The sequence below is a fragment of the Staurois parvus genome, unplaced genomic scaffold, assembly GCF_062004578.1.
Source record: "Staurois parvus isolate SC_StPar_1 unplaced genomic scaffold, SC_StPar_1.0 ptg000149l, whole genome shotgun sequence".
Lineage (NCBI taxonomy): Eukaryota > Metazoa > Chordata > Amphibia > Anura > Ranidae > Staurois > Staurois parvus.
This window is the reverse complement of record NW_028317945.1, coordinates 266,012-293,884: the sequence shown is the minus strand read 5'-3', so window position 1 is coordinate 293,884 and position 27,873 is coordinate 266,012. Positions and strand designations below refer to the sequence as shown.

The window sequence follows — 27,873 nt, the reverse complement described above, 5'->3', positions numbered from 1 at the left end:
CAGGCGATCTGAATTTTTGTATGGACCCACAAATGGATACGACATCTTCTGTGCAAAGAGAGGGAGGTAGAGCTCTGAGAATCCTGAAGAGGGTGATCCAGGAGTGTCAACTGGTGGATATTTGGGGAGTGATTCATGGAAAAGAGAGAGATTATACCTTCTTCTCCAAAGCACATGAGATGTACTCCAGATTGGATTATATATTAGTAGATCATTAGCTTATAGATTTGGTGGATAAAGTAGAAATTGAGGCGATGTCTTTTTCGGATCATGCCCGTTTCATTGAAAATGAGGTGGGGAAGATGATTGACAGGTGGGATAGGTAAGAAGCTGAACGAGGCTCTCCTCCTGGATCAGGAGGTGGATCGAAAAGTAAGAGAAGAGATTGAAAGATATTTTCAAGAGAATGAGACAGGGGAGGTATCGATGGCTACAGTGTGGGAGTCCCATAAGGCTTATATAAGAGGTATCCTGATTGCGTCTGGGGCAAAAAAGAAAAGGGAAAGAAGAGAAAAATTTACTGGGCTGTTAAAAGAAATAGCTGAGTTAGAGCAAATATATAAAAATAAAAGATCAGAAAAGATAAGACAGAAGGTGATAAAAAAGAAAGAAGAACTAGAGCTATTGCTGGAGGAGGAGAAGAGAAGAGTCTTTAATAAAGTTGCAAGTGAGAGATATAAATGGGGAGATAAACCAGGAAAATATTTAATGAGAGCTTTGAGAAAAAAAAAATAGAAATTATATTGAGAAAATAAAAAACTCCAAGGGGGAAATGGTTTACTCTACTAAAGAGATCATCGAGGTGTTTAAAGAATATTACAGCAAGCTATATAATATCGCCTCCCAAGACCCAGTAAATATAAACGGAAATGAGAGAAGAGAGAAAAGAAGGGAATATTTAAAAAAATGCAGGTCTACCGAAGTTAAATTATGATCAACTGAATTCCCTTGACTTGGAAATTACACAGGAAGAAATAATAAGAGCATTAAAGGACACTCCGACGGGGAAAAGTCCGGGCCCAGATGGATATACAGTGAGATACTAAAAAAAATACAGTGAACAGTTAATACCGAAACTGAAGAGATATATGAACGCCCTGGGAGGAGAGATGGAGGTGAGAAGGGAATCTTTACAGGCCCATGTGGTGCTGATACAAAAGGAAGAGAAGGATCCCTCTCAGTGCTCTAGCTTTAGACCGATATCACTCTTGAATATAGACAACAAGCTACAGTGGGGATCGAAAGTTTGGGCACCCCAGCTAAAAATTTGTATTAATGTGCATAAAGAAGCCAAGGAAAGATGGAAAAATCTCCAAAAGGCATCAAATTACAGATTAGACATTCTTATAATATGTCAACAAAAGTTAGATTTTATTTCCATCATTTACACTTTCAAAATAACAGAAAACAAAAAAATGGCGTCTGCAAAAGTTTGGGCACCCTGCAGAATTTATAGCATGCACTGCCCCCTTTGCAAAGCTGAGACCTACCAGTGTCATGGATTGTTCTCAATCATCATCTGGGAAGACCAGGTGATGTCAATCTCAAAGGTTTTAAATGCCCAGACTCATCTGACCTTGTCCCAACAATCAGCACCATGGGTTCTTCTAAGCAGTTGTCTAGAAAACTGAAACTGAAAATAGTTGACGCTCACAAAGCTGGAGAAGGCTATAAGAAGATAGCAAAGCGTTTTCAGATATCAATATCCTCTGTTCGGAATGTAATTAAGAAATGGCAGTTATCAGGAACAGTGGAAGTTAAAGCAAGATCTGGAAGACCAAGAAAAATATCAGACAGAACAGCTCGCAGGATTGTGAGAAAAACAATTCAAAACCCACGTTTGACTGCACGATCCCTCCAGAAAGATCTGGCAGACACTGGAGTTGTGGTACACTATTCCACTATAAAGAGATACTTGTACAAATATGGTCTTCATGGAAGAGTCATCAGAAGAAAACCTCTTCTACGTCCTCACCACAAAAATCATCGTTTGAACTTTGCAAATGAACATATAGACAAGCCTGATGCATTTTGGAAACAAGTTCTGTGGACCGATGAGGTTAAAATTGAACCTTTTGGCCGGAATGAGCAAAGGTACGTTTGGAGAAGGGGCACAGAATTTAATGAAAAGAACCTCTGTCCAACTGTTAAGCATGGGGTTGGATCAATCATGCTTTGGGGTTGTGTTGCAGCTAGTGGCACAGGGAACATCTCACGAGTAGAAGGAAAAATGGATTCAATAAAATTTCAGCAAATTTTGGATGGTAACTTGATGCCATCTGTGAAAAAGCTGAAGTTAAAGAGAGGATGGCTTCTACAAATGGATAATGATCCTAAACACACCTCGAAATCCACGGGGGATTACATCAAGAGGCGTAAACTGAAGGTTTTGCCATGGCCTTCACAATCTCCTGACCTCAACATAATTGAAAATCTATGGATAGACCTTAAAAGAGCAGTGCGTGACAGACATCTCAAAGAACTGGAAGACTTTTGTAAGGAAGAATGGGCAAAGATACCTCAAACAAGAATTGAAAGACTCTTGGCTGGCTACAAAAAGGGTTTACAAGCTGTGATACTTGCCAAAGGCGGCAGTACAAGATATTAACTCTGCAGGGTGCCCAAACTTTTGCAGACGCCATTTTTTTGTTTTCTGTTATTTTGAAAGTGTAAATGATGGAAATAAAATCTAACTTTTGTTGACATATTATAAGAATGTCTAATCTGTAATTTGATGCCTTTTGGAGATTTTTCCATCTTTCCTTGGCTTCTTTATGCACATTAATACAAATTTTTAGCTGGGGTGCCCAAACTTTCGATCCCCACTGTATATGCAAAGGTCCTAGCAAATAGACTAAAAGATCTCATGCCAGATTTGATCCAGGGGGACCAGGTAGGTTTTGTCCCAGGGAGGGAGGGCAGAGATAATGGCCTAAGAACTCTGTTGCTTATCCAAAAAGCTAGAAAGGGGAAAACCCCGGTAATAGTACTTTCGATCGATGCTGAGAAGGCATTCGATAGAGTAGATTGGAGTTTTATGATGGATACCCTGGAAACTCTAGGAATAGGAGTAAGAATGAGAGAATGGATAGGAAAGCTGTATAGAGAGCCCTCAGCGATAGTAATGGTTAATGGAGAGAGGTCGGAACCTATTAGAATGTCAAATGGAACTAGACGGGGTTGTCCATTATCTCCATTGTTGTATATATTGGCATTGGAACCACTATTGGCAACTATTAGGAAGAATTTAGATATAAAAGGAGTGCAGATTGGGGAAGTCGAACATAAAGTAGCTGCCTATGCGGATGACCTTTTGTTTTATGTGGGAAATCCTAGGATAACACTCCCAATTCTAATGAAGAGCTTAAAGGAGTATGGGGAGTTATCAAACTTGAAAATTAATCCAACCAAAACTGAGATCTTGAATGTAAACCTTTCAAATAGTGAAAAAGAAAAAATACAAAAAGAATTCCCCTTTATATGGAAAAATAGAGAGATAAAGTATTTGGGGGTGAAACTTTCTGCTTCATATACAAACCTGTATAAATTAAATTATATCCCACTCTTAAATGAGATTAAGAAGGAACTAAGGAGATTCAAAGGAGGTAACCCATCCTGGATAGGCCGTATAAACCTGATAAAAATGATAATTGTACCAAAAATCCTCTATAAATTTCAGATGATTCCAATCAAAATTCCGGAGGCCTTTTTTAAAGTAATAAAAAAGATGTTAACAAAATATATATGGAAAAATAAAAAACCCAGAATATCATATGACTTGTTAAATAGAAATAAAGAGAGAGGAGGCTTGGGAGTGCCAGATATTAAAAGGTACTATAAAGCAGTAGTCTTAGCGAGAATTTATGATTGGACACATAATTATGAGGGGAAAAAGTGGGTTCAGATTGAGAATGAACTAAGCGGAGTTACCTTGAAGAGAACTATATGGGCACCAGCACAATATAGAGGGTTAAAAGATACCACAAGTGTTTTTACATTAAATGTTTTTAAAGTTTGGGATAAATTGCATAAATTTATGAAATGGGATTTTAACTCACAACTAATACCACTGAGGAATACGGATTATTTTCCCCCAGGCAAGGAGGAAAGTATAGGGAAATGGATTAGAAAAGAAGATATCCAACTGAGAGACATAATGGACGGACAGGAATTGAGAACACTTGGTGATTTGAAAGGGGATAAAAGGGAACTTTTTATTAATATCAATTAAAACACTTTGTCAGAAACCTCCCAAAACCGTTCAGATCGAGAGAGGATTGGAACGTGTTTGAGAGGTTGTTAGAAACACGAGGTGACGGGAGGCGAGGCACCGCAAAAATTTATAAAATCCTCACTGAGTTAGACACTTACACAAAACCAATGTATATAGGTAAATGGGAAAGAGATTTGGGAATAGAGATTGATGAGGATAAACAAAGAAAAATATACAGATTAATACACGAGAATATAAGTATGAGAGAAGTGGAGGTAAATTACAAGTGTTTAACGAGATGGCACATTACACCGAACGTTGAGTATAAGATATGTGGGGAAAATTCACTAGAGTGCTGGAGGGGATGTGGAAAAATAGGCACCTTATATCATATATGGTGGGAGTGCCCAAAAATTCAGGGTTTCTGGGAGATAATTGTTCAATTAATTGAAAATATCTCCGGGATAAAGATAGGACTGAACCCAGCAGTATGTCTTCTACATAGTACGGAGTTATCAGTAAATAACTACAAGGATTCGGGTATATGGTGCTATCTAAATGCGGCGAAGGGGTTGATACCTAAGTTTTGGCATAGACCAGAGGTGCCGAAGATAGAGGATTGGGTGGAAAGAACTAATCAAATTTATAAGATGGAGAGACTGTGCTATATGCAGGAAGACAGGATGGGGTTGTTCTATAAGAGGTGGAGTTCATGGGAAGAATTCATGGTGAAATATATGAAGTAACTATGTGAGAAAGATAGAAGGATTTACATACCCTATATTCGCGTATGAAGAGGGTTAATAGAATTATGCAGAGTGGGTGGGCTTATATTGGGGGAGGGAGGTTTTTTTTTAATTTTTTTTTTATTTTGGGTGGGGGGAAATTAGATAGAGGGGGGGTGGTAATTGGGAATAAAGATAGCTAGAAATGTTATTAAAGATATGCAAATTTGTATGAGAACAATGATGAAATGTGCAATATATATGGAAAATAAATAAAAATTTAAATACCAAAAAAAAAAAAAAAAAGACTGGGCCAAGAAATATCTGAAAACAGATTTTTCAAAGGTTTTATGGTCTGGTGAGTCCATGAGAGTGACGCTTGATGGACCAGATGGATGGGCCCGTGGCTGGATCAGTGAGGGTCAGAGAGCTCCACTTTGACTCATACACCAGCCAGGTGGAGGTGGGATACTGGTATAGGCTTGTATTATTAAAGATGTGCTAGTTGGACCTTTTCGGATGAAGATGGACTCAAAATCATCTAAACCTACTGCCAGTTTTTACAAAACACTTTCTTCAAGCAGTGGTACAGAAAAAAGTCTGCATCTTTCAAGAAGACCAAGATATTTATACAGGGCAAAGCTCCATCGCATGCATCAAAGTACACCTTTGCGTGGCTAGCCAATAAAGGCCTTAAAGATGAAAGAATAATGACATGGCCCCCTTCCTCACCTTAACTAAACCCTATTGAGAACTTGTGGGCCCCTCTTAAATGGGAAATTTACAGTAAAGGAAAACAGTAAACCTCTCTAAACAGTGTCTGGGAGGTTGTGGTTGCTGCTGCACAAAAAATTGATCATCAACAGATCAAGGAACTGACAGACTCTATGAATGGAAGACTTATGAATGTTACTGAAAAGAAAGGTGCCTATATTGGTCACTATTTTTTTTTTAAATCTCAGAAATGTTTATTTGTAAAGTTTGAATTGTTTGTTTACTATTCTTACTTTAACAGATGAAAATAAACAAGTGAGATGGGAATGTTTTCGTTTTACATTTAGTTACATAATAATTGTGCACACATACATATTCTCTTAAGAAAGCCAAAACCTCACTTTTACTTTCTTAAATATTCAGGTTTGAGGTTTATTAACATTTTGGATTGATGGAGAACACTGTAGATGTTCAACAAGGAAATTAATCCTCAAAAATGCAACTTGCCTAATAATTGTGCACATAGTGTATATACCATAACTTTCACACAGACTAAATAATATACACCAATTTGGGTTATTTTTACCAAAGAAATTTAGCAGAATACATTTTGGCCTAAATTTACAAAGATTGATTATTTCCAACATTTTATTTTCCAAATGTCATGATATATCACAAGAATAAGACTCAATATTTGTAGCTTCATGAAGCGCGTTGAATAAGCATTAAGAAAAATATGAAAAATGTTGTAGAACAAATACAAATGGGCTCGCTCAACCAAGTTGCACGGAGGAGTGAGAAAAAACTATATAAAAGTAATAAAAGAAATAAGGAAGAATAAGAGAAAGAAGAAGCAGAAGAAGAGGGTCACCTTGGGAAGGATATATTGAATCCATGGGTCCCACTTTTGTCAAATTTAGTAGTATTGTTGTGTAGAATATAGGTAAGTTTGCCGTTGATCATGATCCTGTTCAATTTATTTTTAACATATTCAAGAGGAATAACAGAACTGTGCCAATATTTAGCTATAGTAATTCTTGCTGCAAACAGCATATAGGTAAGCAGTTTAAGGGGGGAGTTCTTTGGTATTGTAGTGGGATATTTATGGAAGAGGTCCGTCTCTGAAGCCCTACAGACATTCACCCCCGTCACTGTATAGATTAAATTAAATATGCAAATCCAAAATCTAGTTACTATTGGGCATTGCCACCCGACGTGAAACAGAGACCCCATCTGGCCACAACGTCGAAAGCACATTGAGGTAGTAGGCAGATGCATTTCCGCAATCTGAGTTGGGACCAGGTAACACCTCAATAATGTTTTATAATTCACTTCAATTAAGGTGGTGTTGATAGAAACTCTGGATAATACTAAGGCTATATCTCGCCAGTCTGATATATCATAACTGATATTCAGGTCCCGTTCCCATTGGTCCATATAGGGGAGTTTACACTCGGATCAGTGAGAAGGGCAAACACCGTAGAAATACGGCCTCTAAAAAGATTGTTACCTTGACAGGAGATTTCGAAAGAGGTAAGAATGAGTGGTTCATCCAATATGGCAATTTTCGAGTGGATAAAAGGTAATTTGAAAATCTAAAAATTTCGTTGGGAGGCATGTGCAGTTAATCTTTAAAAAATTGAAGAGGGTAGATTTGGGAAGTCTCCTATCCTCAGTAACCCTTTATTAATCCACCATTGGAACGCAGATGGGACCAGGACAGGTATAAATTCAGGATTACAGAATACAGGGGCTAAAGGCGTGTGCAAGGAGGCTAGGGATTTGCGATGGCGTACGCTATCCCAGACCGACAATAAGAAAGATAATGTAAGGACATAATGTAGGAGGACGAGATCGACTAAGGAGCCAAAGTAGAGCACCAACCGCTAGAGGATGACAGGAAAGAGCTTATATAGAAACCCAAAGGGGAATAGATCCCTTAGCGGTAGTATGTTCCAATTGTGCAATTTGGGCGGCTTGGAAATATGTATGGAGATTAGGGAGGCCAATCCCACCGTGAGATTTCAAGGCATATTGTGTTTTTTTTTTGTTTATCTGGGGCCTTCTATTATTCCAAACAAAACTAAGCACCTCGGCCTGTAAATGTTGTAGCTCATGTCTCGGAATCGGAATTGGTAAGGTCCTAAAAAAATATAATAGTCGGGGCAAAAACATAATAATTTTAATAGAGTTGATCCTGCCAAACCAAGAAATAGAGCAAGTAGTCCAACGACGTAGGTCCTCTTTAAGGTGTTTGAAAAGAGGGGGATAATTAGCTTGGTAAAGAATCTCAATGGAAGCCATCAAACTAATCTCTTAATAGGGTAAGGAGTTGGTGGTCCATTGAAAACATTCAAGGGCTGTCATATTTTGAGAGTTTAAAGAGCCCAGAAAGTTCAGAGAAACGGTGCAAAAGAGATAGTAGATTAGGTAAGGTAGCTAGAGGGGAGGAAATGTACATCAAAACGTCGTCCGCAAATAAAGCGCATTTATGTTCTTGAGGACCACAGTGGACCCTGTGAATACCAGAGTGAAAACTGATTGCCAAAGCTAAGAGTTCTATGGCCAGTGCAAAAAGTAATGGTGAGAGTGGACAACCTTGTCTAGTGCTGCGACGAATTGGAAATATGGGGGATCTGTATCCTCTAACGGACACTTGAGTCGAGGGAGTGTGGTATAAGGACTGTAACAGAGTAAGAAATGTAGGACCAAATACAAAAGCTTTCAAGATAGTAAACAAATAGTTCCAGGTTAAGCTATCGAAAGCTTTATGAAGGTTTAAAGAGAGGAGCAACAGATCCCCAGAGAGAGGGGTATCCCAATTAGAGCGGACAACAGAAATCAAATCTATGGACCTGCGGATTTGATCTAGTGCTCAACGACCAGATATAAAACCCGATTGATCTTTGTGAATATATTGTGCTAAAAAATAATTAAGGCACAAGGCCTGAAGTTAATAAGCGAGATAGGCCTATAGTTAAGAATATCAGTGGTGTTCTTGTTAGGTTTAGGGATAACGCTAATATAGGCCTTATTTTAGTCCAAAGGAATTACATCATTCTCTCTCTCAGGGAACTGAACTAAAGAGCCATATGGGGGAGAAGCCGTTAAGATAAAGTTTTATAGTAAATATTCGGTAAGCCGTCGGGGGCCAGGGGATTTATGTGATATTTTAAGAACCTTACCTAGTTCTTCGCTAGTTATAGGTTGTTCCATAAGTTCCCTTTGAGTTTGGGCAATGCCTGGAAGCCATAAAGGTCTCAAAAAAACTTGAAGCAAAGAGGGCTCAACGGGCCACGGTTGGTTGTATAAATTAGTATAGAAATTTGTAAATTCCTGAAGGATTTTCTGAGGATCCTGTGAGATTTGACCTTCCAAAAGCCTAAGTTTAGGAAGGGCTGGATAGGTGTGGTTAGAAGAAACCTTACGCGCTAAGAGAGAACCAGGTTTGTCCCGCCATGTGAAAAATTTATGGTTCAGCCACCTTGGCTGTTTTGCCGCTTTCGTGGTGAGGCAAAGATTAAGTTCTAGTCAAGCATGTTCCACCTGGAGTAACTGATCTGGGGATGGTATATTTTTGTGTTGAGCTAGCAAAGCTTCATATTCCCTAGTTTTGGCAGAAGAAAACTCTTCGCGATATCGCCTAAGTCTAGAGGATAGTTGGATAAAAAAACCTCTGACAGAAGCTTTATGAGCTGCCCAGTTAATAGCAGGAGTCGTATCTTCCACTTTATTGATGGTAAAGTAAGATTTCAAGCAGGGGCGGACTGACAACTCATGGGGCCCCCGGGCAATAGAGGATCATGGGGCCCCTGTGTCCTTGCCCAAACTCAAAAAAAGCCTATGAAAAAAGGTACCAGGGGCATCGCGTGGGGCCCCCTACTGACCCCGGGCCCTCAGGCAGTGCCCGAGTTTCCAAATGGTCAGTCCACCCCTGATTTCAAGTGTTCTATGACGTTGAGGCGGATCGACTCATTGCTAAGAAGGGACTCATTTAATCGCCAATGTGGCTTAGCCAAGCTGATAGTTAAATTAGAGAGCGTTAACATCACCAGGTCATGGTCCGACCATGGTGTTGACACAATTTTAGACAGCATTTCCCTAGGGAGAAAAATGTGGTCGATAAGCAAGTAGCGATTATGAGTTCTAGAAAAATGGGTGTAGTCTCTAGACGTAGGGTTGGCCTTCCTCCACGCATCTATCAAGTTATAACGATACAAAAGTTGTGGAAATGCACGACTTTGTTTCGGAGGGGATCAAAGTTTAGTTGTATGTGATTTATCAAGTGTATGATCTAATGCAAGATTGGAGTCCCCACCAGAAGTACATCGCCTTCCAACTCCGGGGATAAAGTTTGAAACAGGGACTGAAAAAATGCTAATTGATTCAAGTTGGGGGCATAGTAAATTAGAAAAGTCACCAAATTACCCCCAGATGGCCTAACTAGTAAATATTGCCCTTCTTTGTCCCATATCACTGTAGATTCTGTAAAAGATAACCGTTGCATTAGAGAAAAAGCATACAGGGAAATCCCTATGGATATATCTAGGGGTAAAAGAGGAAGCAAAATGGGTTTCTTGTAACGCCACTATATTAGCTCCTAAGGATTTATAACGAGCGAACACCTTGATGCGTTTAGAGGAGGATCCCAGGCCTTGCATATTATGGGAAAGAAGACAAACCACACTACTAGTAGGTCTTAGTGTAGAAATGGAAAAAAAAAAAGGCAAAGCAACGATGATGTAACCCATACTTCCATACATATGGATATCAGGGATCCTGATCCAAATAGAAGATCTCGAAATGACCCTCACATAGAAATCGTGAAAAAAGGCAGGAAAAAGGAAAAAAAAAAAGAAAAAGAAAAAAAAGAAGAAACAAAAGATGGCGGCACCCAAAAGAAGGCTAGCATCCAACTAGATGGCCAATTAGCAATATGCAACATAAAACAACTGAAATTCAAGTATCTCAGACACAGTCAAGGAACGGAAGAGTCTCCACCAAAGCAAAGCAATAGGAAGAGTGTTTCGATTAGAGAGATTGCATAGACTCTTTCCGACACCATGGGGTCTATGAAAAAAGCAGGACCATTAAAAAATTCCTGATGCCAAAAGCCAGAGTACCTGGCACAAAAAAGGACTAACCCAGAACATTTAGAAATTAATATTGCTAAAATGCCTAACTCAAATACCAAGAACGCAAAAACAACAAAGGGGAGGCCAATGTCCCAAGACAGGACCATGCAGAGGTCCCCACCAACTAGAATATCGTGTGATAACTGGCAAGTTCCTTAAAACGTGGAGTAGCAGATTTCTTCTTCCTGGGAGATGGAGACCATAGAGGCGAGAGTGGAAGAGGGCTGTCAGTCTTGGAAGGATTCCGTGATGGGGGACTAAGGGAAATAAAGCCCAAATTCAGCAAGATTTTTTCCCCTTCAGAAAACGTAGAGAACGCGTAGGATTTGCCATTGTAAATAAATTGCAGGCAGAATGGATAGTTCCATTTATAGATGTCTCTCTGAATCAAAAGGTGAAAGTAACGGTTTGAAAGCCCTCCATTTTTGGATAGTAAATTGTACCGGCGAGCGAGATTCTCAAGGTCGTCTATCTTTGTATAAGCTTCCTCAAGGCGATCTTGTAGGTCCGCAATCTTGGTAGAAATCTGCAACACTGTGAATAGTATGACAAACTTTATTTTCAATGTTCTCCAGGCGCTTTCCAATCTCCCTAAAATTTGGCCAGTCAGAGGTTAGTTTAGTGATAGCTTTTTCTAATTCCCTCTGAAGTAAATCAGCAAAACGAGCAATGAGAATAGAATCCAGAGTAGTGCTGTGGCAAATCTGGAGGATCAGGGGATATAACTGGACATTCAGCAATAGAATCTTGGCCGCTGAGCTGACTATTGAATATCTCCACCATTTCCCTATCAAGTAGGGAGGAAGTTTGTGATTCCTGGCCTGGTTACAGGCCCACAGCCTGAGGGGGAGACCTGGTAGGGCTGGACCCAGGAGGAGCAGAAAATGCACTCACATGAGCCTGGGGAACCGTTACTGCATGTGCCAGGGCTGGATGCGGAGAGCTGGGCCCACTGTGTTAAAGGCAGTTTACCCTCTGAAGCTGAGGAAATTTGGGGCCCGGTGCTGGAAGCCATCTTGCCACCACCTCCTTTCTTGAATGAGGCAGCTGCCCACCAATCCTCCAGCCAGCTGGGTGGGCATCGCAGGTCCCCCACCTACTCCTTAAGCCGGTCGGGTGAGTGGCCAGGTAAAACAGGGTCAGGGTACGCTGTGTGTCCCCCCTAAAGCGCCGGGAGGGTGCGGAGCAGTGATCAAAGCATCTGCTCCGGACGCCCGCACATGCGCTCTCTTATTTCCAACATTTTAATACAGAAACTAAGAAAACTTTTTTTTTTTCCCAAAATGTTCAGTATTTTTTGTTTATAGAGAAAAAAAAACCCAGTGGTGATTAAATACCACCAAAAGAAAGCTCAGTGTTGCATGTCTGAGCAATTGTCAAAGTAGCACAGTGCTGAATAGCAAAAAAATGCACTGGTTACGAAGATAGTAAAACCTTTAGGCGGTTAAGTGGTTAAAGTGTTACTAAAACCAAGGATTCTGCATTCACTATATCTGGTCTCCCACAGTACAGAGAACATGGAAATGCAATTATTTTAGTAAATACATTGTTCAAATTAAATGAACACTTTTAAAACACATCAGATCTCAATGGGAAAAAGTATCATGCTGGATATCTATACTGATATGGACTGGGTAATATGTTAGGAACGTAAGGATGCCCCATTGTTTGATGGAAATGAAAATTATCAACCTAGAGAAGACACCCCAAAAATCAAACTTAAAAAATGATGCAGCAGGCGTGTCCATTTTGTTGAAATTTCATTGCAGTAACTCAAAATGGTACTCAGTAGTTTGTATGGCCCCCACGTGCTTGCATGCATGCCTGAAAGTCAGGGCATGCTCCTAATGAGACAATGGATGGTGCCCTGGGGTACTTCCTGCCAGACCAGGTCATCATTGAGCTCCTGGACAGTCTGAAGTGCAACCTAGCGGTGTTGGATGGATTGAAACAGGATATCCCAGAGGTGTTCTATTGGATATAGGTCAGGGAAGTGAAGGGGCCATTCAATGGTATCAATTCCTTCATCCTGCAGGAACTGCCTGCCTACTCTCGCCACATGAGGTTGGGCACTGTCGTGCACCAGGAGGAACCCAGAAACCACTGCACCAGCGTAGGGTCTGACAATGGGTCCAAGGATTTCATCCCAATACCTAGTGGCAGAAGGGTGCCATTGTCTAGCCTGTAGAGGTCTGCGCATCCCCCCATGGATATGCCTCCCCAGACCATCACTGACCCACCACCAAAACGGTCATGTTGAACAATGTTACAGGCAGCATAACCTTCTCCATGGCTTCTCCAGACCCTTTCACGTCTGTCACACGTGTTCAGGGTGAACCTCCTCTCATCTGTGAATAGGACAGGGCGGCAGTGATGACCTGACAATTCTGTTGTTTAATGGCAAATGCCAATCGAGCCCTATGGTGCCGGGCAGTGAGCACAGGGCCCACTAGAGGATGTCGGGCCCTCAGGCCACCTTTCTGAAGTCTTTTTCTGATTGTTTGGTCAGAGACATTCACACCAGTTGCCTGCTGGAGATAATTTTATAGGGCTCTGGCAGTGCTCATCCTGTTCTTCCTTGCACAAAGGAGCAGATACCGGTCCTGCTGATGGGTTAAGGACCTTCTATGGCCCTGTCCAGCTCTTCTAGAGTAACTGCCTGTCTCCTGGAATCTCCTCCATTGCTCTTGAGACTGTGCTGGGAGAAACAGCAAACCTTCTGGCAATTTCACGTACTGATGTGACATCCTGGAGGAGTTGGACTGCCTGTGCAACCTCTGTAGGGTCCGGGTATTGCCTCATGCTTCCAGTAGTGGCTGACGCTAGCCAAATGCAAAACTAGTGAAAAACAATCAGAAAAGAGGAGTATGGAAAAAAAAATGTCAGTGGCCTCCACATGTAATACCATTCCCGTTTTGGTGGTGGTCTCATTCTTGCCTATCTAGTGCACCTGTTAATCAGTTTCAGCTGCTTTGGTGTTAATGAAATTAACAACAAGGTCTGCAACTTAACTGACCATATCAGTATCCCAGGAGTTTAACTGACGACATTAACCACTTGAGCTCCAGAGGATTTACCCCCCTTAATGACCAGGCCTCTTTTTGCTACTTGGCGCTGCACTAATTCAACTGATAATTGTGCGGTCATGCAATGCTGCACCTAAACGAAATTTACGTCCTTTTTTTCACACAAATAGAGCTTTCTTTTGTTGGTATTTGATCACCTGTGCGCTTTTTATTTTTTACGCTATAAACAAAAAAAGACCAAATATTTTGAAGAAAAACAATATTTTTTACTTTCAGCTATAAAAAATATATAGTAAACTCAAAGTTAGTTATAAATTTAGGCCAAAATGTATTCTGCTACATGTTTTTGGTAAAAAAATCCCAATAAGTGTATATTGATTGCTTTGTGTGAAAGTTATAGCGTCTACAAACTATGGTATAGATACTGCAATAGATACTGCATTTTTTTGCTATACAGCGCTGCGCTAGTTTAACGGACAATTGCACGGTCATGCAATATTGTACATAAATGAAAATTTTTTTTAACACAAATAGAGCATTCTTTTGGTGGTATTTGATCACCTGTGCACTTTTTATTTTTGGCGCTATAACCAGAAAAAGTTTTGAAGAAAAATTTTGTTTTTGAAAAAAAACAATATTTTCTGATTTTGATCATAAAAAATATCTATTGGGCCAAAATGTATACTGCTACATATTTTTGGTTAAAAAAATCCCAATAAGTGTATATTGATTGCTTTCTGTGAAAGTTATAGCGTCTACAAAACTATGGTATAGATAACGGAATTTACACAGCTTTAACTTTCTGACTGCCCATCATATTTCTTGAGGTGCTAAAATACCAGAATAGTACAAACACCCTCAAATGACCCCTTTTCGGAAATTAGACACCCTAAGCTATCTGCTGAGAGGCATATTGAGTCCATGGAAGATTTATTTTTTTTCCACAAGTTTCTGGAAAATGACAAAAACTTTTTTTTTCTTACACAAAGTTGTCATTTAAATGATTTCTTTCTCGCACAAGCCATGGGTATATATGGAATTACACCCCAAAATACATTCTGCTACTTCTACTGAGTATGGGGATACCACGTGTGAGACTTTTTGGGAGCCTAGCCACATACAGGAGCCTGAAATCCAATGACCACTTTGAAAGCCTGAAGGTGCGTAACTTCCTCATTACACTTCCTCACTACCTATCACAGTTTCGAAGGCCCTGACATGCCTGGATAGCCCCAAACCCCCCCAAATGACCCCTTTCTGGAAAGTAGACACCCCAAGGAATTTAAAAAGAGGCATGGTGAGTATTTTGCAGATCTCATTTTTTCTCACAAGGTTTTGAAATATAAAAAAAGAACAGAAAAAATATGTTTTTGTTTTTTTTCTTCATTTTCCAAAAACTTGTGGCAACAAATGAGATCTGCAAAATACTGGCCGTGCCTCTTATCAAATTCCTTGGGGTGTCTACTTTCCAAAAAGGGGTAATTTGGGGGGGGTTAGGTGCTATCCTGGCATTTCAGGGCCTCCGAAACTGTGATAGGTAGTCTGGAAGTGTAACGAGGAAATAAAGCCCTTTAAAAGCCTGAAGGTGCTTATTGGATTTTGGGGTCCTGTACTTGGCTGGACTGCCAAAATGTCTCACATGTGGTACCCCCATACTCAGAAGAAGTAGCAAAATGTATTTTGGGGAGTAATTCCACATATAACCATGGAATGTGTGAGCAGTAAATAATTTAAGTGACAATTTTGTGTAAAAAAAATATATATATTTTTGTCATTTTCCAAAAACTTGTGGTAAAAAAAATAAATTCTTCTATTGATTCAAAATTCCTCTCAGCAAATAGTTTGGGGTGACTACTTTCCAAAAAGGGGTCATTTTGGGGGGTGGGGGCGTTTTATGCCCAGCATTAGAAGTTTTTGCCACACTTCATTCACTCTTCTAACCACCTGAAGACCAAGCCTTTTTGTTCACATGAAAACAATCAGTATTTTCTGCTAGGAAATTAATTTAAACCCCCAAACATTATATATTTTTTTTAAAGCAGGCACCCTAGTGAATAAAATGGTGGGTACTACAATTTTTTATGGCACATAGTACTCGCGCAGCGATTTTTAAAATGCAATTTTTAAAAAAAAAATACACTTTTTTTACTTTTAATGCACAAAAACACAAAATATCGGCCAATTGTTTGGTAAAATATAAAAGATAATGGTATGCCGAGTAAATAGATACCAAACATGACATGCTTTAAAACTGCGCATGCCACGTTCAATGGCAACAAACTGCAAACATTTTTAATATCCATAGGCAGCGCTTTAATAGCCTTTAAAAGCCACCATTTTAGATTTACAGAGGAGGTCTAGTGTTAGAATTACTGCCCTCGATCTGACGTTCACGGCAATACCTCACATGCATGGTTCAACCGCTGTTTACATAACGGCACAGGGTCAAGGCTTGTGCACACAGGTGTGCGCACATGGGAGGGGCAATTTTTTTTTTTTTATAGTTATTTTGATTTTTTTTAAATTATTTTTACATTGTACCTTTCATTTTTTTTTTTTAAATCACCTTTAATGCTATAACAGGGAATGTAAATAACCCCTATAACTTTAATGGGCATTGTCATATATTCTTTTTTGAGAAATCTGGGGTCTATCAGACTCTAGATATCTCCTCTGCCCTTACATTATCTAATCAAACCAAAATCGGTGTGATCAAATGCTTTCCCAATTTACAAATGGCGCTGTTTATATCCTGCGAAACTGAAGTGATGAAATGCTTGTAGCTTCCGAATTCTTAGACTATAGAGATGATTGGCATCATTCTGGTGTCCAATCCGCTCTATGGTCAGCTGGCAGAAACACCAGCTGCATTCTCAGGTTCCCCCGATGGCACGAGACTGCCCGAGAAGGCCGTGGAAGGCAGCGGGGGAGGGGGGACATAATCTCCCACTGCTTGTAAAAGCAATCTTGCAGCTAATTAGCCACTAGGATTGCTTTTACATGAAAGCCGATCACCGGCTGAAAAAAACGATACCAGGATGATGCCTGCAGCTGTAGGCATCATCCTGGTATAACCATTCAAATCCAGTGATGTACCAGTACGTCGCTGGTTCTAGTTGGGTATATATGCTATGTTTTTGTTTTTTGTATGCAGCCTGTGGACTGAATGAAAAAATGAGAAGAAATCTCTGCCAGAAAAAGTGTGTGGTATGCCCACCATTAGAATATACCACCCTGCATCCACCCACTTCTAATGGTGGGCACACATTAGGTCACACTTTGCCACAAGTGCCAGTTCCAAGATTGAATAAATGTCTAAATAGTGGTACGCTTGAATAAAAATTGTCCATGTAAAAGTGGTACCCCATATGGAGAAATGATGACACCAAGTCCCAAACTATATTGTCACTGCTCCCCATGTATTCTGGGCATCCGGGGGGCTCCACGTGACTATCTTTTCCCTCGTAAATCCGAAACTTATAAGTATAGCCTGTTGTCCTCTCACAGGTCTTCTATATCTTGACCCCATATCTGGCACGCTTGCAGGGGAGAAATTGTTTGAATGCAAGGCGGCCAGAAAAATTAATAAGGGACTCATCAACGCAGATGTTTTGCTGGGGAGTATAGACATCTGCAAATTTTAGGTTAAGGTGATTTGCGAGGGGCTGAATTTTGTGGAGCCGTCAAATTCAGGGTTACACCGAGGATGACAGAGTGTATTGTCGCTGAAATGTATAAAACACATTATACTCTCATATCTATGCCTGGTCGTGGCAGCAGAGAACACGGCATATGATGAATCGGGTCTGCGGACCAATACAACCAAAATTCATTTCTTTTAGTAATGCCCATGTTGAGGGTTAGGCCCAAAAAAAATTTAAATTTGAAAACCGTAATGAGTTTCCATGCGAATGGTCTGGCAAGGTTTGAAGTTGGGTTGGCAGCGATAATTTGTTGTGCATATAGACTGCTTTGATCCACAATCAACGCATACAGATATTCCGTGAAAAACAGCTCCAAAAATCAAGGAGGTATGTGAAAGACCAAGATGTACTAGACCGCTGGTACTCGCCAGTTCACCAAAAGGTAGAGCGGCACTAGTACTGGCACTCTGCTGCATATGAGAATCATCAAAATTTACCGACAAGTGCTAACAGAGATAAGGCCTGATTCTGCAAACACTGCGGTTTTGTGTGCAATGTATCAAGTGACAGTGACCTACTGACACTGCACTTGCTGGGGGAGAAGGGGGGGGGGATAAGCGTAGGGGCTTAACGCAGGTGTTGGCAGGTGCAGAGGCTGATCCCGCTAACGCTGTGTTTTTGGGGACGCTATACTAATGTGAACGCTGGTATAGTGCTGATCTGATCAAAGATATTGACCCATTCAGACACTATACTAGCAATGGAGGTTTATTGTACATGGGCGTGCTCTTGGCAATCAAGGGGTTAAATGTGATGACTGGTGTACTGTCGGGCAATCTGACGCTATCTGGGAGGGGTGTGAAAACCACGGGAGCGCGAATTACGTATATATATATATATATATAAATATATATATATATATATATATATATATATATATATATATATATGTGATTTTGCGTACCCATGCCGCCCTGTAGCAGTATTTCTGCTGTAGGGTGGTAAGGAAGCGGTTACAGAAGAGGTTTGTGTTACGGCGCTGCGTTACTTTAACTGACAAATGCGCGGTCATGCAACACTGCACCCAAATTAAATTTACATCCTTTTTTTTCCACAAATTGAGCTTTCTTTCGGTGGTATTTGATCGCCTGTGCGTTTTTAATTTTTTGCGCTATAAAAAAAAAGGCTGACAATTTTGAGACAAAAAAACTATATTTTGGACTTTTTGCTATAAAACATGTCCAGTAAAAAAAATTAAAAAAATCTAATTTTGTCACAAATTTCATCCAAAATGCATTCTGCGATATGTCTCTGCTAAAAAAAAATCCCAATACGTATAAATTAATTAGTTTACGTGAAAGTTCTCTCCCTCTGTAGCTTGTCACGAGCTGACGGCAACTGACAGATAACAGGGCTGTGTGTAAACAATGCAGCCCTGCTATCTGTCAGTGATCACAGCTCATCGCGGCCAAACGGCCGGTAATCACTGGCCGTGACCCGGCGGCTGGGACCCGCTGCTGACACCCGCGGGACAGGTAGGGCGGGCACGCGCCCCTACCTGTTTTGCAGGACCACGTTTTAAAACGTGGTTTTGCCTGTGAGTGCCGCCCTGCCACCGTATATCTACAGTGGCTGGGCGGCAAGTGGTTAAACTCTGATTAAAAAGTGCTCCTTTAATTTTTTTGAGCAGTATATAATCAGCTAAATAGATTTTCTCATCAATAGTATATACTGTCTAGACAGTATTGATTGGCCCTGTGCTGATCACATGCATCCTCCCAAAAAAACAAAAAAAAACCAAAACACCTTTCTAACCATACATCCTAAACTAAGCATGTGCAGAGTGACCCCTAAAGCTCTGTACAATCAGCAGATGGATTGGGGACAGTGGAATTAGGGGAGGATCAGAGAAGACAGGATCAAACAAACTTTTTACACAGTGTGGAAGATTAACCCCTTAGGTTCCACAATGAGTACACAAAGCATGCTTTACTGTATATACAGACTGATTTTACTGTTGTGGGTTTAGTAGCACTTTTAAATGTCTAATCCTTGCATTCTGTTTTTATGTAGATTTTACACAATGTCCAAGCTCCTTTGAAAATTGGGTTGTCGGAGGAAGTCAAATTCCATATTTTTCTCATGATAAGTATACCTTAAAGTCAATTTAAAATCTGAATGCATAGCTTGCTAAAGTGCAGTGTTACTATAAACACTTATAAATAAGAGAGAAAAAAAAGAGGAATTTTGACATACCATAAATTCTGTATCAGACTATAGTACAGGACACAGAAATTGATTCAAAGACCATGGGTCATAATGCCGCTACCTTCAAGACACTGACCAAAGCTTTGTGGGTTTGCCCCCCCCCCCCCTAGTGTCCCCATATAAACCCACCCTATGTGAGACTCAATCTTTGTTTTCAAGCAATAGAGAGAGCACAGAGAAAAGTGGGGAGGGACCCATGTCTTGTACTGTACTTCCAAGATATGGAATTTACAAGTAAATTGAAATTTCTCTTATCCTTATCATATAGTACAGGACATAAGAATAGATTCACAGACCATGGGACACACTCAAGCAATACTTGAGGGGTGGGCAACAAGGCAGATAAACAGCCCACAGGAAGAAACAAGAAGGTCAACAAGCCTCCAAAACAAGATTAACAGCAGAAACACCTTGCTGCAGGAGTAATGCCAGAGACTGAAAGGTCACTTAGCAACCACCAAGAAACGTGAAGCAGAATTTGGGTGGTGGCTCTGTTCAAAGAGTAATTCTTCAAGTCCTGTAAATTGTGAGATGCGATCTCAATTGACTGGACTTGTTTTTCCAGTACAGGTGCATCTCAAATTAGAATATCATCAAAGAGTTGATTTGTTTCAGTAATTCAATTCAAAAAGTGAAATGCGTACATTATATAGATTTTTTACGCACAGAGTGATACATTTCAAGCATTTCTTTCTTTTAAATTTGATGATTATGGCTTACATCTAGTGAAAACCCAAAATTCAGTATCTCAGAAAATTTGAATATTGTGAAAAAGTTCAATATTGTAGACTCATGGTGTCACACTCTAATCAGCCAATTAACTCAAAACACCTGTAAAAGGTTTACTGAGCCTTTTAATGGTCTCTCAGTCTGGTTCAGTAGGTTACAAATCATGGGGAAGACTGCTGACTTGACAGTTGTCCAGAAGACAATCATTGGCACCCTTCACAAGGAGGGTAAGTCACAAAAGGTCATTGCTATAGAAGCTGGCTGTTCACAGAGTGCTGTATTCAAGCATATTGATGGGAAGTTGAGTGGAAGGAAAAAGTGTGGTATAAAAAGGTGCACAAGCTGCAGGGACAACCGCAGTCTTGAGAGAATTGTGAAGCAAAAGCCATTCAAAAATTTGGGGGAGATTCATAAGGAGTGCACTATGGCTGGTGTCAGTGCTTCAAGAGCCACCACACACAGATGTATCCAGGACATGTGCTACAACTGTTGCATTCCTTGTGTCAAGCCACTCTTGAACCAGAGTCAACGTCAAAAGCGGTTTACTTGGTTAAGGAGAAAAAGGACTGGACTGTTGACATCCTCTGGACAACTGCTTAAGTCAAAAATGGAGAGGGCCATTTCCCATTATTGATAAAGTCCTTCAGTATATAAAATCAGAATAGATCAAGGCAAAAAGACAAGAGATAAATGGGTTCATGTGAACCAGCTGAAGCTATTCCATGGAGTCAAGGACATCAACTAAAAGGTTGCGTTTTCTTTCCTTTTAGAGCCATGAAGTCGATATGGATTATTCTCATGCTCCATCTGTTCAGACATACCATGGAAGAGGAGAATGGACCACTTATTAGTGAAATCGTTGACAAAAATCCAGTCCACTGTCAAGAGGGGGAATCCCTGTTGCTGCCAGTGGCAATTAAAGGGACTGAGGGGAAACAAGTGTCCTGGTGGAGTCCCATCAATAATCACCTAGTCTGGGTCAATGGCGTTGCTGGGAATGTTATGGACTACCAGGATAGGATAATGGGTTTTCCAAATGGTTCATTGTTGATTCGAGATACACGGTTAAGTGATGCTGTAGAGTGGAAATACTCCTTTGTCATTTCAGTCCCTTTGTCCAGCAACACTCAACTATCCATTCTTCAATATGTCCCAGGAAAAGTTACCTTGTATGTGTCCCCAAAGGCCAAAACCCCTGCTTTTACAACCTTGACAAAAAGCTCAGCTGCAATCCTTTTTTCCTCAGAACCAACATCCTTGGACTGCCCATCACTGCAAGAGGGACCGCCTAGTGGCCTAACTGCGACATCAATCCCCGGGACACTCTTTAATAATGTTAAGTACATCATGCTTAATTTGTCCAAGTGGAACATGGCCGAATCCAGCTCATGTGCCCGGACAAATGTGTTACTATTTTATTTTTCGATCCAGCCGAACTCAGGATCCTTTTGCAAGAAACAAACATCTCTCCCCAAAGGGGCATTTTCCGATCTAGAACGTTAAATGGCTTGGACAGCCTAATTGGGTCCATCCAGGGACTTTTTGGATCGAGTATGTCGATTTGGAACCGAGCCGATTTAGCTGCGATTCGCAGACATATCGGTAATATTGAACAGAAAGAGGGTTGGCAAGTGCTGAAACCAGTTCTGCAGGGTATTGAGGGGCTGGCAGAGGAAAGGTTTACAGTTTATAATATGAATGACATTGCCCAGTTGTTTGAACAGACTCAGCAGAAAATTAATAAAATCATAACAAATAATCAAAGGGCCAGTGAGAACAATACAGGCAAAGAGGTAATATGCACTGCATATGGGAACTTTGTTTTAACGAAAGTCACCAATGTTATAAGAGACATCCAAGTTGGCAAAATCCCTGACATTATAAGAGATAAAGATCTTACCGAATGGTACTGTACTCACACTAATATTAGTGGAGGAATGAATGTACATCCAGGAGATAGATGCAAACCTTTGCCAGTCTCCACAATTCGGAATCTAGGGTTAGTGACATCACACCCAAATAGAGGTCCGTTGGACTGCCTGAAGAGCCAGTCACCGTGTGCCCACCGTGACCTCCTATACGTATCCTTCACCATGTCGCTGCCAGTGTTCCATTCTCAAGATGGCGTCGGTACACTCCCTTGGGTACCTCGAGAATGACATGTACAAAGAAAGGTTTCACCTCTCCGAAATGCTCATTCACGTCCAAGAGGGATGGAAAGCACCTCACACTGCCTGCTGCACTGTCAAAGAGAATAGGTACCTATGTCGTTGTGATGTGTTTGAAATCGACACTCTGGTCTGTGGTCTGAGCAATGACCAGGATCCCACAACAGAAGAATCCAGGGAGCCTCATTTGCAAAGCCCACGCCAAGCCAACCAAGAAACTAGTCCCAGTGAGATGGAAGCCAACTGCCCTGTGAAGTTGAAGAAATGGAGAGCACCAAGAACAAAGGTCACCTACAACATGGATGGACTGTATTGTGTTGTTACCAATCATAAGACATGCCTCTATGAGGGTCAGTCATGTCCAATACCCTATCCAAATTTTTGCTTCATTCCACACGAGTACACTATTATTGGGGAAACCGTAGTAACTCCAATACCACAGCTGAATAAAGATTATGTTTTAGATAGTGCCCCCGATGTCCCAGATCTTACACCATACATACCCCATTTTGATATTAAAATTGATAAACTGTCAGTAAACCTTCACAATCTACTTGCAAGGAAGGATACACATATAATATAAATTAGTAACAATATGGTAAAGACTGGAAAACATTTAAATGAACTTTTACATAATGGGGATTTTAGCTTAGTTACCACTAGGACCTGGGTGCAGATAGGAATAAAAGGTCTCCTTGTGTTACAGGGTGGGTTACTGTTCCGCATGATGGGTATGGTAATATATCTGAGTAGACTTAAGATGGCAGAGGGAGAAACTCAAATTGCTAATGGAGATTAGACAAACAGTTACTTGAATAGCGTGAGTGTGGCCTAGCCTCACTGGCCACAAGGGGGGATCTGTTGACTTATGAGTGGTTTATGTATAATCTTCATCACCAACTGTAAATAGATATTTTTATAACTATATGTTAACCAAGTTACAAAGTTAGAAATATCAGAGCTTGGTTTGCTATCAGTGTGCTGTACATAGATATTAGAACAAGGGATCAAGTTTTAGTAATTAATGTACTAGATAGCTTTGTATTGGAGGAATGTTTGATGTGCTAAGCATGTGCATGCCACAAGGAATGCTCTATTATGTGAGAGGGGGCAACCACTAAACTAACTACCTTATCTCAGACTTTATGGGGCCGACAGAACGATATAGACCAGGCCATTTAAATCTCTTTGTTTGTATGAGGGCCACTTCAAAGTACCCTCTCTTTAGATATGCAATGGTGATGGCTATCTGGGGAATGCAGTTTTACCAGGCTATGACCTTACATAACTAAGGTTCCCTCCAAACTCTCAATAATGAAGGGAATTTTGATAAGAGAGCCTGAAACCAGGCGCCTCGGTGCCATGACATGGCATATGTAATTTTATCACCAAAAAGGGAGGATCTGGGAAGGGGCTGAGTTATGTAAGCGATATGGGATGGGGAAATTGTCCAATCCTGGATGAGATGCATCAGATATGGGAGATGGATTAGATAGTTCTACCAATCAGGATGGCCCCAAACAAGTCTATGAGAGATAGGTGTATATCAGAGTAGATTTTGGGGAAAGACATGAGAAGATCCAACGATCCTGGGGGGCCCCCATGCTACACCATTGGTAAATATCAGGACATCTCTTGGGCACTTTACATGTATACATGATTGTCGTATGTGTTGTCTGTCTTGCGGTTTGTGGGTTTAGGGTATGAGTAGTATATTCTTTAATTCATTGCTTTAATCGTTTACATTTTGTTTCTCTTTTCCTTTTTCTTATTGTAAAATAGATAGATTGTGGTATGTTAGTTTAGGCCTCCCTACTATTCACGAATACATTTTGGTTGTTGTGTTAAAACTTTCACTCTTGGTCAAAGAACTCTCATTAAGGTTAATCAAATCATATCAGAGAAATATTATATTTCATAATCTATAGATTTGGTCAACAGCAGGACAAAAAATAGCATATTAACCCTACAGGGATTCTATTCTAATACCTCCACACCCTATTCAAAAGTAGGAAAAATGTGAGAGGACATGCACCTAATAGAGCTTTTAACTTTGGAACTATAGTGTTCAGTTGCATCTCCACACTCAGATTATGAGAAAGTTGGCCAGTACAAAAGATTTGAAGTCCAGCTGACAGATATGGCACTCTGCAGACCTAAGATATATTTATTAACAGACAATTCAAACCAAAATCATTCAGTCAGTGTTGGGTGTTAACAGCCATTACACTGGACCTTAGTTTGTCACACTACACAAAAAAAAAAGTGACAGGCATGGAAGACTGAGCTTTATGAATGACAATCTTTCTCAGAAGGCAGTCTGAATAACCCAACTGCAAGCAATATCCAATCGTTCTGTCTCAGTATTTTTTTTTCTTCTACAGAACAAATGGTTTAGTAGTTGCACATATCATTCACCACTATGGTAGATACATTTTCTAGACTTTTTTTTTTTTTTAAAGCACCAAAGTATATACCTGGATAAGACGTGTCTAAATATGGTGTATATTCTGTGTTTTCATAAAGAACACTTGCTGTACTATGTTCAGTAAAATTTAAGGGTATTTAGTATAGTTCAATTACCTGAAGTGCTGTGGATATTCTCAGAGGCACTGTAGGGCCAGGCACCAGGTGAAGGCAGCGAGGTGTTGAGGGAAGAATTGGACCCTAAAAAAAAAAAAAAAAAAAAAAATTAACCTAAATGTTCCTTTGTTACTATTGAGGTAATCCCCATTACCCACCTCAATACCACTGTACTGTAATATGTTTTTTCTCTCATAACACAGCAGAGCGGTGTATGCTTTTTTTTTTTTTCCTGGAGCAGCTGCAATGCCTGTCCTATTCAGACATTGCTTTCCTATATGTAAAAATCACTTTTTTTTTTGCTAGAAAATTACTTAAACCCCCCCCCCCCCCAAAAAAAAAAAAAAAAAAAAATATATCTATATATATATTTTTTTTTAACCCCTTCACATCTAAGGGTAAAACAAATCGAAATGCCCAAGCACAATTCTGCAACGTTGACATGTGTTAGTAAAACCGTACATATCATCACAACTACTTTGTACATCCAGGTGGATTATACCTTGTTTTTTTCAGGACAAATTGGGCTTTCATTTGGTGGTAAATGGTAATGGATAGCTCCTAATTTGTTTTGATTATCAAAGGAAAACTGGCCCAAAATAGTAAAAAAAAAAAAAAAATCATTTTTTTTTATTTAGCTGTGTGTTTCTTGTTACGACCATAACCTACCTCCATAGAACAACCCAAAATAAATTCTCCAGCTCTTGACGATTGCAGCGATACCATATATGTGTATGTTATTTGTACCCGTAGTACAGCCCAGAAACAATAGTACACATTTTGTTTTTGTCTTTTTTTTTTTTTTTTTACCTAAAAACACACTGACATTAACGCTGACACTGATACCAATTTTTTTAAAATCCTGACCTTTGACCCTGACCCAAACACTAACCCTGGCACTGAACTAGATCAAACCTTGATCTAGGTATTTTTCTTTATTTTTTCTTTTTTAATATTTATCTTCTTTTTTTTTTTTTTTTATACAAACATTTTTTTTATCTCTCTATGTCAGGAGTTAGAGAGATACAATGTATCTCTCTTCTCCATTCATAGAGAGAGAAAAAACAAGGGGGCCGGGCTGCACAGTGACTGATCACTGTGATAGCCAATCAGAAGCTATCACAGCAATTACGTGACCCGGAATTGAGAGTCCCGGGTCCTGATCGTTAGAACGGGACCTGGGGCTCTCAGTGACACCGCAGTCTCTGTGCTGGAAGTGCGCCGCAACACAAAGACAGGTATGCAAATTTGCGGCCCCACGGAAAAAAGCCCAGTTCCGTGAGGCTGCATATTTGTGTGCCGTTGGCATCAAGGGGTTAAGCAGAATAAAGTTATGGGTGTTACAATTTTTTACGTCACACGGTATCTGTGCGGCAGATTTTCAGTTTTTTTTTGGGGGGGGATGCACTTTAAAGGATTTCAATGCAATAAACACAATACCCAACTGTTTGGTAAAATATAAAAAATGTCAAGCCGAGTAAATAGATACCCAACATGCCAGGCTTTAAAACTGCACACGCTTTTGTCCTGGTGTTTCTTCTCTTCAACCTTTTTTCTTTCTTCCACCGATCCACCGTTTTTTTGCACCAAACTCCAGTTTTGTTAGATGTTGTGTATTTTAAAGCTGGAAAATACCTTTATCTGCTCAATTTATTCTTTGTATTATCGTTGTTTTGTATATGGGTGCTTCAGCACAACGCTGCTGATAATCACACCACCATTTACAACAAAGTGTAATATAAAATTAAGTAATATAAAAAGAATATAAAATCCAATTAAAAATGTATTGAACCATAAAATTGCGCACGCTTACGGTACGGCAACAAATTACGGTGTATTCAAAAATAAATAAGCAAAGCTTTAAAAACCTTTACAGGTTACCAGTTTAGAATTACACAGGAGGTTTGGTACTAGAGTTATTGCTCTCGCTATACCGTTTACGGCGATACTTCACATGTGTTGACAACATTGTTTACATGTGTGAGCGACCTATGTATGTGTTTGCTTTGCACGCAAACATGGGGCACTTAATTTTTTTTTTAGATCTATTTTTATTTTTTATTTTATTTTATTTTTACACTGTCTCTAATTCTTTTAAATCTCTTTTTATAGCTATCACAAGGGATGAACATCATCCCTTGTGATGACTGGATCTCAGATCTATCCTCTGCCCTTCAGCGTATCAGATCAAACCCAGATCGGTTTGATCTGATGCTTTCACAAGCCAGTAATGGCTTGTTTACATCCTGGCAAAACCGGCAGCGACAAAATACCCGATGCTTCTGGTTTCTTAGACCATAGAGATGATTGGGGGCGTTCCTGTCCTCAGTAATCTCTATGGTCAGCCAGTAGAACGTGTTGGTGGGACTGGAGAACCTGAGAAGGCGGCTGAAGGGAAACATACACCCCCTTCCACTGCCTGGAAAAATGATCCACTAGGCCACTAAAATCACTTTTATATTAAACCAACTGCCAGCTGTGAAAAAAAAAACCGGGATGATGCTTGTAGCTGCAGGCATGAACTCAGTAGAACCACTTAAACCAGGTGACGTATAGGTACGTCACTGAGGCAGAAAAAATGCTTCTCCCTTTCTAAAAAAATTATATAAAATTAATTTGGGTACAGTGCTGCATCACAAAGTAATGGTCAGTCAAGCTACCACAGCAA

The 27,873-nt window shown here is 40.1% G+C and overlaps 1 protein-coding gene across 1 annotated transcript in view; it reads right to left on the bottom strand.

The window, feature by feature from the left end:
* Positions 1–27,873, bottom strand: part of TNRC6B (trinucleotide repeat containing adaptor 6B) — a gene marked incomplete at its 5' end in the record, with an annotated part of 282,305 nt that overhangs the window by 13,342 nt on the left and 241,090 nt on the right. The window contains one exon of the mRNA XM_089674295.1: positions 25,206–25,289. Within this exon, the coding sequence (XP_089530421.1) occupies positions 25,206–25,289 (84 nt within the window). The remainder of the gene's footprint in view (positions 1–25,205; positions 25,290–27,873) is intronic.